At 33.2% G+C, this 10,331-nt stretch overlaps 1 protein-coding gene across 7 annotated transcripts in view; it reads right to left on the bottom strand.

The window, feature by feature from the left end:
• Positions 1-7,482: 7,482 nt before the first annotated feature.
• LOC114318917 (nuclear pore complex protein NUP155-like) overlaps positions 7,483-10,331 on the bottom strand; it is a 52,380-nt gene continuing 49,531 nt past the window's right edge. For 2 of the 7 annotated variants that reach the window (XR_014343895.1, XR_014343896.1), the window contains 2 exons: positions 7,965-8,436; positions 7,483-7,815 (listed from right to left, as the gene is read on the bottom strand). Coding sequence is in view for 1 of the 7 variants with exons in the window: in XM_082893897.1 (XP_082750023.1) it covers positions 8,092-8,183; positions 8,375-8,436 (154 nt within the window). In the remaining 6 variants the exon portion in view is untranslated. Of the gene's footprint in view, positions 8,437-10,331 lie in introns of all 7 variants that reach the window. The other 5 variants (XR_014343894.1, XR_014343893.1, XR_014343891.1 and 2 more) reach the window with 4 other exon arrangements.

The raw sequence follows: 10,331 nt of genomic DNA, 5'->3' as shown, positions 1-10,331 counted from the left end.
AGTTTCCCGCTCGAGCGTGGATCAAAAATCTAGAATTTCCAGATTGATCCCCAAGCACAAAACTCAAGCATTAAAGCTTCAAACTCGATTTTTCTAGGCTAATTTTCTAGAAAACACATAGAAACCCGTAATACAACATGTTTCAAAGATCATTTTATAAAATCAAGCCCAAAGGTGTGGTCATTGAACACAATTTTGGATGAAACTTAAAGAATAATGCAAGAACATAACATGCATGAGTTCCTATGAACTCTAATGCTCTAAAACATAATCAAATGCAAGCTTGAGCTCAAAGTCATGGTGAATTCATGGACTACAACCAAAACATGGACATGCATGTAAGAATTTTCATGAAAACAACCTCAAAACTCCAACATAAGGGCATGCATGCATGAATGGACTCTTAATTTAACACATTAAGCTAATTCTTGACTCTAAACTCCAATTTTCCATGAACCATGCAAGAAACAACTCGAATTCATAATCAAGAAGCTGAATTCCTACCTTAGGTCTTGAATTCTAAGTATGGAAGCCCAAATATGCAAATTCCCTTCAATTCTTCTAAGTCTCAAGCAAGACTCCTTGTTGAACTTAATTTTCTCTCAATTCTCTCTCTCTCACGTTTGGTCTAGGAAAAGTGATGAAGGATGATGCCAAACACATGTGAATCAAGACTAAGATAAATGGCCTAGCACTAATCCACTCAATGGCAATTTGGTAGTAAATGTAAACTAATGTAATTTAACTTTATTTAATCTAATTTAATCATTCCAAATCAAATTTTAATTAAACCTACCATAAAATCACATAAATCCTAATTAGCATAAAACACTCATTAATTTCTGAATTGGTCACCGATAATGCTTTCAATTCGCAATTCGAAGTCAAAACATGAACAGATCATTCGATGACAAACAGATAGAATTGCATTCTAAACAACACACTCACACAATTAATTAAGGATTTCAGTCTAATCAATCATTTATCATGTTTAATCATAGTTTAACACTAATCAGAGGTGAGGGTTGTCACAGATAATGTGTGGAGCAACTGATGAATTGCTTGGCTGTTAGTCTGGTTCAACTGGTAGAGTTTGAACCTTGGGCACAAAGGGAGTCTTCATAGTAATGAATGCTTCAAGAACAGCGACGATGGTTTGTAGAGGCCAAGAGAAAGAGAGTCTAGGGACACAGATAAAGACGAAATAGGAAGATGAAATGGTTTTGCTGGAATTAGAAAAATATGGCAAAAAATTATGACTTCGAGTCCTGACGTTCCCGTGTTGACGTCAGACGGTGGGGGGCAAAACTGATGCGACATGATAGGGACGTGATTGGTACGCTCTAATCTCATGATGATCTTGATTGAGAAGTGAGATCTCAGTTGAGATATTGATCTCAGTAGAGATGACGATCTCGGCTGAGATGGTGATCTTGGTTGACATGATGACCTCAGTTGAGATATTGATCTCGGTAGAGATGATGATCTCAATTGAGATGATGATCTCGGTTGAAATGGTGATCTTGGTTAACATGATAATTTCAGTTGAGATGTTGATCTTAGTTGAGATGTTGAATTTGAATGGGGGCAGAACTTGTTTATTCTTGGTTTCTGATGAGTTGATACTAAGATCTTGATGTTCTTGAACTAACAAGTCATGATCTCTGCTAGCAGTGCGATCTCTGTCGAGATGTTGGACCTAGATGAAATGGAACATAATGGTTCATAGTTCTTGATTCTTGATTCTTGACGAGTGGACATTTGAGTCCTTGTTTCTTGGTGCCAACGAGTCACAATCTCGGTCGGGGAAGTATATGTATAGGTTCCATCACCTCAGTTTGCTGAGGTAATAAAACTTAGGGGGCAATTGTGGGAACGTATTTTTAGGTAGTCCACGTGGTCGAGGTTGTTAGTCGAGATGCCATTTAGGCGAACCATGGTACTGAGATATGGTGCGATAATACCGGAATTCAAGATATTTGGATAGAGGACTAGAGTCCTAGATAACATCAAGCTACCTATTTGGATAGAGATAGGACTCTTGAGGGAGTTCATCTTAATCTGAATAGTGTGAGTTGTGATAAATGTTATCCTTGTAAAGATAGAATCCCATGAAGTAAGACTTCTAGAGAAAGTTGGACACTGATCATTATAAAAGTAAGGCACCCTCGTGAATCTAAGGTATGCTTTATTTGATATGCTTTTATGTTTTCATTGTTGAAGTTTAAGTACTTGTATTGATATCTGTGAGAGATAAAATTACTGACTTGATCGTTTGAGTGCCCCTGGGTGGACGAACCGCCGCAGTATTCTCATATTCTTGTTGGTAGATGTTCGGCCTTAATCTATTCTACCGGTGCTCTCCAGCTGAGTTCCCCGTTTGGTTGTGTGGCCGGAAATCAACACCCACAATTGGATTCTTCTATATCAGAATTGTGGGTATCTTTGATTACAATGAAAAATATGATCAAAAGTGAAAGCGATGTGTGTATCACTGTTATGAAAATCAAACCGAACCGGTTGGTTGGATGGGTTAATTTGTCAACCAATCCAAGTTACCGGTTTAGAAGAGAAAACCAACCTATTTTTGCAAACCCACCCAGAACCGGTTTGCAACAACCACAACACCATGTTACCAACTTGTAATTGTTAAGTAAAAATTATTATTTAATACATATATTTTATTTAACAATTATTATTTGTACAAGCAATTAATATAAAAACAATTTAAATAATATATTTATATAGGTATATATGCATCTTAAATTTAAATATATGCATTATAAAAGTGATCTCACACTTAACATATCTTAATATTTACTATTATTATTTTTATATAATTTTTAATATATTTATAACATTATGGTTTAATTCTAATTGACTTGACGATTGAACTCTTAACCTGATTCCTTTCCTGGTTTATTCACCGGTCTGGATTTCAAAACATTAGTATGTATATATTTGTATGTATAATGAGTATCAGAATCGTGTAAAGTAGATTGAGGTGGGAGACAGGGATAGGAAGGGTAAGGGAGGGGTAAATAGGTAGGAAACAGAAGAGGAAGAGAGAGAATATGGAGGGAAGAGCAAATAATAATGAAGCTGAAAAAATGCAATTTTACATAGTAATTGTTTTTTTACTTTCCATATACACTACAAATATTTTAACAACCCATATTTTTTGTTCTGAAATTATTTTAGGTTTATTTTTTCTTTTCATTTTTCTATCATTACCTTGTTAATACCTGATTTTATTTTCCTTTTTAATTAGCAAAGCAATGCCATGTATTGTTTGCATCATGTTCTATTATTATTGACTTAGGGGTCTTTTGGGAACAATGCTAAAAAGTCGGTTTTTGGCTTTTTAATTTTTTTAGCTAAAAAAGTCAACTTTTTTACCCAAAGCAGTCCAGTTTTTTGCCAAAAAACCCACCAAAAAAATCAAAAAATCAGTTTTTTATCAACTTCTCAAAACACCACTTAGCACTCTACATGCCTTGAATGCAAAATAATTTTAAAAATGAGATGCGGACACAATAAATACTGTCTAATGCCTAGTTTTAAACCCGTTTAGTATTATGGCCTAAGAAATCTCACCCGACGATATTTTGATGTTCTGAATATTTTTTAATTAGGAGACAATGAAGATATGTGTCTTAACATGAGTTATATAGAATAATATTCTAATACTGTCAAATAATTTCATTTTGTAACTTGGGGGCTATTTGTTTCAATCTTTCTAAATTGTATAGTTTTTTGTTTATTTATTTTTTATGCTTGGAGACCTTTTTTTTTTCTTAAGAAATTAAAGTACTTCCAACTTATCAATTTTTAAAGAGGAGGGCAGGATTAGCCCCGAGTTATTTGGAACCTAAGGTAAACTTTTGAAATGGAGCCTTCTATATATAATTACGACAATGCTAGGTAGCTCAAAATTTTGTGGCTCAAATGGCTCAAATCTGTCAAAACGACGTCGTTTTGACAGATTTTGAGTGTAAAACGACGTCGTTTTGACAGATTTGAGCCATTTGAGCCACAAAAATTTGAGCTACCAAACATTTTCCATATAATTAAAAGAAAAGAAAAAGTTTTGATACAATCCGTTTGGGAAGTGGGTTGGCTTTTTGGTTTTTTGACTTTTTTGACTATATGAGCCTGGGCTCAAAAGCTTAGTTTGGGAAGGGTTTTTGACTTTTTGATTTTTTTGATTTTTTTGTGAGAGAAGAGTGTAATGATTATGGGATTGGATGGGATGTTTTGTCTGTTGTGGCTCATGAGCCTATTCTGTCTTTTATGACTCATTGAGCCAAAAAAGCCCAATGAGCCCTTGCCAAACCAACCCGATATGTAGTGACAAATTTTTATTTTTATTTGTGTTAATACCCACACAAATTATACTTGATTATATAATCAGTAAAATTATATACTAGATTTACTCACATAGATCAAGACGTAAAGATATCATTACAGGAACTAATATATATATATATATATATATGTGCCCTCGTTTGGCATTAGCTAAATGAGAGTTTTTTGGCTAAAATAGTTATAAAAAGATAAAATAAATTTTTTAGCATAATAAGACAAAATATCACATCCAAATCATAATCATTTCATTTTTTTTCTTACGAAAGTCAAAAAAAACAAAAAGTCTATCCCAAACGAGACTTTTTTAGCCCCATGCTAAAATAGTCAAAAAGTCAAAACGGCAACACACATCCCAAACGAACCCTATATATGATTTTGTTGCTTTATGATTTAACAAATCTAGATTACCAAAATAATAATAATAAATAAATAAAATAAAACAAAACATAATACAAAATAAAAAATGAACCAACTACAACAAAGTATTAGTTAAATATTACTTTGAAAAATATTTGGTGGCCCGAATTTGTGTGACTCAAATGGCTCAAGTGTGTTAAAACGACGTCGTTTTGGATGTTTCGAGCCATTCGAGCCATGAATTTTCGAGCTACCTATCATTGTTATATTACTTTTATGATATTTTTAGATGCAAAATTACTAATTAAACATTTATGATTTATAAGGGCCTTTAGTTTAGATTGTGAATTTAGATTAGTTGAATCGGATCCTTATTTATTGCCTTCCAATGCTATAAGAGCTAAAATTAGTTGGACGGTGAGCATTTCGACATGACTCAAGCCAGAAATGACACATGGTATTTTTAACTGAGAGTGCCTCGTTTGACAATATCACTTTTTAGTTTAAAAGTCAAAACGTCACTAAAAATGCCAAAAAACTAACAACTTATACCAAAAAGTCAAAGATTCTCTTTTCTCTCTATTTTTTGCACATCTTTTCTTAAAAAATCAAAAAGTCATTCCAAACATGCTAGCTTTTTTTTACATCATATTTTATCCAAAAAGCCAAAAAATTACTAAAAAAACTTATTCCCAAATGAGGCCACATAAACTGGACACAAACAAAAAATGACACGATACGAAAATAAGAATAAAAAAAAAAAGAAAGAGCAATGCTATATATAAATCCATTTCTTACATCATTTTCTCACTCTTGAACACAAAGCAATATAATCTGCATTTATAAATGCATATGAGACCCACTTATGTTTTGGAGTGAAAAAATGAGGTAAGAAATAATATTATATGCGAAATTGAATAAATTAGATTTATATCGAGATAATTCTAACATGAACTTAAAATAGCACGACACAACACCCACCTGGTTGGGGACCCCTTGGTTATCTTTCATCAAGGCCAACCTTCGAGAGGGGTACGTCTCACATCTACTTTTTAATTATCAGTTTTTAACTTACAATAAGCCTCCGTTTGGAAAGTGGGTTGGCTTTTTGACTTTTTTGGCTATTTTAATGTGGGCTAAAAAGTTTGGTTTGGGAAGGACTTTTTGACTCTTTTAGTTTTTTTTGTGAAAGAATAGTGTAATGATTATAGGTTGGATGTGATGTTTTGTTTACTATGGCTAAAATAGTCTATTTTGTCTTTTGTGGCTATTTTAGCCACAAACCAACTTGCCAAACAATACCTTATAACAAACAAGTTCTATACTCTACAGAAGTATTGTGGGTAGGAGTAGAAACAGTTTGATTCAATCGGTATTGAAGGTAAGCTTAGCACTAAATTAATTATTTTGATTTTGATGATTGAGAAACCGATACAAACTGTGTGTTACAGTTTGATTCAATTTTGTTGGTTTGATATAAAAGAGGGATTTGCATGAAACTTTAAAGGGTTTTATAAAAATTTACAAAATTTCACATTGAAAATAAGTACAGAAAAAAAGATAAAAGTTGCTCTATAAAAGTTTTCCTTCCAAATTTTTATAAAAAAAAAAGTACACTATATTAGTCACCCATCATATAATGTTTAAAAAATTAAAATATAAAAATATTTATATATAATATTCAATTGATTCGGTTTACATCGATATAAAAAAATTTTAAATTAAAATAGACTGTATATTATGAAAAATATATCAAAAATTAAAATTTCAATCGGTCAGCTCGGTTATATTGGTTTTTCTTACCCCTAATTGTGGGGGTCTCCTTCCTCATGTTGTGGGGTAGCAAGGAGGTCAATTTCAAAAAAGAGTGACGACTAGTAAGTAGTAGAGCATCCTTTTCTTGTGAACACAAACTCATGCTTTTCGCCATTGATAGCTTGGCAAGGCAAAGCACGGGTGAGAAAAACATAAAAATTGGCACTAAATTTGAATCAAAACTTCAAAAGCGTTTTTACGTGAATGTTACTTCACCTTTGTTTGTCTCCCTATTATTAGCCTCTTAATTAAACTTGTCACATAATAGCTCTCAACTCCACAAGTTTATATGGATTTCTATAAGATTTGTATTTATGATTTAGGGTTAGTTTGGGGTGTCCTAAAAAAGTGCACTTTTTGTCTTTTTACGAAAAGATGTGCAGAAAAGTAGAGAGGTGATGTGATGGAAAAAAGATAAAAAGATAAAAAGATGGATTATATAGTAGATGCCAAACCAAGCCTTAATATCAAATATAAACACCAACAACCAATAACAATTCCCAAACAATCAATTATAAATCTAACCCAATTTATGAAGAATTGGATTCGAATTATTCACAAATTGAACTAAAAGACAAATAATTTAACGTGAAAACAACTACTACTGAAGCACTTCTAATAGTGATTGAAAAATCACGAGCCAAACAAGTCCTAACATTATAGATAGAGCATCTACCAACGGTTAAAAGTTCAATTCTTCAATGGTCAAACTATATATTTCTTTAATGCATCTATGCTTTTTGGTACCCTTTCTCAGCCGCAAAAGAAGACTCCAACAAAGCTATTTGATTTTGCCACCGTCTTTCCTTTGATTAAAACTACAGTTGAGAGAATTGGTCAATCCTCTAATCCTAATCTATGTTTACATCTCAGGATTTTATTGAGTAAAAAAGGACACCAAAGAAATAATTTTAACTTCTTTCAACCAAAAATAAATAAAAATAAAATAAAATAATTTTTTTATTTATCTTTTCCTCTTGTCCATGTACTTCAAGAATTGTACAAATGATGCGTTCAATTTTGTTCACACTTTCAAAGTAATTGAACAATACACTATATTTGGATATTGAAATTGAATTAGGAAGACCAAACAAAAGAAACAAATTTAACTTCTTTCAATTGTTCTTTCTTATCTTTTCCACGAATCATGAATCAAACCTAATAAGCCAACGGAGTTCTAATCCAACTACATCTTCCCGCCTTTCATATAGAAAGAGGTTGATAGTTCAAATCTCATCGGAGGCGAAGTTGGGTGATAGCGCCCTTAACTTATATCTGCACAATTTGTCATCTGTTGTAGGTTCAATCCACAACCAACGCTTAGAAGCTCCCCTACCCCACATATTTAGGAGTAGACTAGATTTATGAACTGTATTTCCAATCCCAAGAAGAAGAAAAAATTCTACAAATGATGGAAATATTACCTTGATTGAGGGACCCGCTATTTCAGAATAATGGAAACAAATCCATTTTCACTTTGAGAGTGGGCCATTGCAATAATTGCCTCTGTTAACATATGAACCATACCTTCCAGCAGTAGTTCCGCTCTTGTTACCGGAGTTCCAGCCCCAACAGACAGCCGTTGATGTGAGACGAAAGGAATCCAAGTCGGTTGAATATTGTTGTATGCTTCTCTGAGATCACTGTTACACATCTAAAATTAGATCTTGTATGTCATTTGATGCTGTCTGATACACTAAAATACAATGCTTTTATTGCCGAATAAATATGCAGAAACAAACATTAATCATCATACACCAGACATCTAATGAGAACAATCAAAATCGCTCGAAAGAAAGAGGACTTAAAAGCGACTCTTCAAATTCTCGAAAACCTCGGTAGACAGCATCTGTTTGGATCTGGGGAAGAGCCAACCTCCGCACTTCAGTCATATACCTGTTACATTCCCATCCAAGAAATAGAATTGAGACTTCAGAATTTGAGGCATGAGCAAAACACTAGAAAAATAAATAAAGTAATTCGACAATAAAACAATTACAAAATGAAAAGCTTTCTATCTTAATGTATACCAAAGTCCATAATAAACTGCAAATTTTAGTGTTGAGCAAGTTGCGAAAAGTATAAAGATGAAAGAGGTGATAAACCCCTATCTGAACAATGGAAAACTGGAATCAACTTGTCTCTCCCCTTCATCAGCCCCCAAATTCTGGTTCGCAAATCATCATGAAAAGGCACACCATTATTTTTAGACATTTTTATTTTCAAATTCTTAGTGTTTAATCGTTTATACAGGGTTATCATAAAATAACACCCTTATAGGACATAACCTTGAGAATATATAGGTCCAATTGGCTCAGCCATGAAATTTATGAAAAATTTCTAAGTTTTATCATATCTTTGATTACTCTTTCTTGAACCACATTTGCACTGCACCCTAGTGAGTTAAAGTTTTGATTGTCACATCAAAGAGGTAAGAGTAGTGAGGATTTGTTGAGATTTGATAGGCTAGGGTTTTGGGGTTAAAACAAGTTTATTTGCCTGATGTGAGGAGCACCACAAGCATTAGTTACTTTGAGAAGAAAAGCAAAAGGACAAAGAAAAAATAATAAGAGGAAAGAAGAGATTTACACTTGCAAAACATACAATCCGAAATTCTCATAAATTCATGTAGCCAACCTTACTTGAGTGGAATACAAAGCTTAGTTTGGGTTGGGTAGCTTGGTTTGGGTTGGGTTGGATTGGTTTGGTTAACATGCAATTTATACGGTTAGGATTCCCTAAATTTATTAAAATCACAATTCACAAATATTAAATTTTGACTATTTGACAATTAATAATGTACTGGACCTATATATTTTTTAAATTTAATAATGTGATGCTGTAAGTTGACCCAAAAGAATAACCATGGACCTATACTATAGTCCATGTCTATCAAAACCAAAAATCAACAACTATGGTTAACAAATAAAATCTAGTAAAACATTACAAATAAATAAAAATAATGAAAAAGAAAGAAAACTATCCAGCAAAGTCTAAAGTTCATAACATAAGGTCCTAATTGGTCCCCATGTAAAATTATCATTTTGTTGCTACTTATGTGCTCTGCGTTGCAAGTACACCTTCAAATTGTCATAGAAGGTTGTGCTCAAAAGTCTGAACTCTGGCTTCAAAACTTATCCTTCCAAATACAATGTGCCAAATCTATTGTTGTTTGGGATTTGAAAAGTCCTATCTATCTTTGCAAAGTCTTTTCTAAAAATCTGTGTGGGTGTCTGTTTCTATTTCTAAGCAATTGCTAATTTAATAGTGGTCTATGCCATGAAAAGAATCAGTAGTTTGATCCAGATTGATGAGTTGGTAAATATGTGTTGTACAAGTACGATTCAAATGATTTAATCAGTTTTGCACTATTTCATTGGAATAAAGACACTAAGAAATTATAAAAACCTAGTTGTCCTAACTGAAAATTGCAGTGGTTGTGGACCCACATGGAGGGGGTTAGTAAGAATGGTATGTTTCTATAGCACCCAACTCACAAAAAAATGCTGAGTTGAAAACAGAATTTTAAACCTTCGGATGAGGTCAGCAAATTGACATTGTGTCAAAAGATTTGAATGCAGCAAGAGGCAGGTTTGAATGGTTTCATGAATGCATATTGTGTGAGTGATTTTCCGATCACACTGTCCGACTCAATTTTCAGCTGGAGAACACTAGCAGAATAGATGACACCTGGCTAAGCTGTAACAGAAAGAGAAGATTCCGGCGGTGGTTCGTCCACCCGGGGGCACTCCGACGATCAAGTTAGTATATCTCTCAAAGATAATCAATAG

The sequence above is a fragment of the Camellia sinensis genome, chromosome 11 (genome assembly GCF_055761805.1).
Source record: "Camellia sinensis isolate YWXY chromosome 11, ASM5576180v1, whole genome shotgun sequence".
Lineage (NCBI taxonomy): Eukaryota > Viridiplantae > Streptophyta > Magnoliopsida > Ericales > Theaceae > Camellia > Camellia sinensis.
The sequence above is the reverse complement of the archived record's forward strand: the minus strand, read 5'-3'. Positions and strand labels throughout refer to the sequence as shown.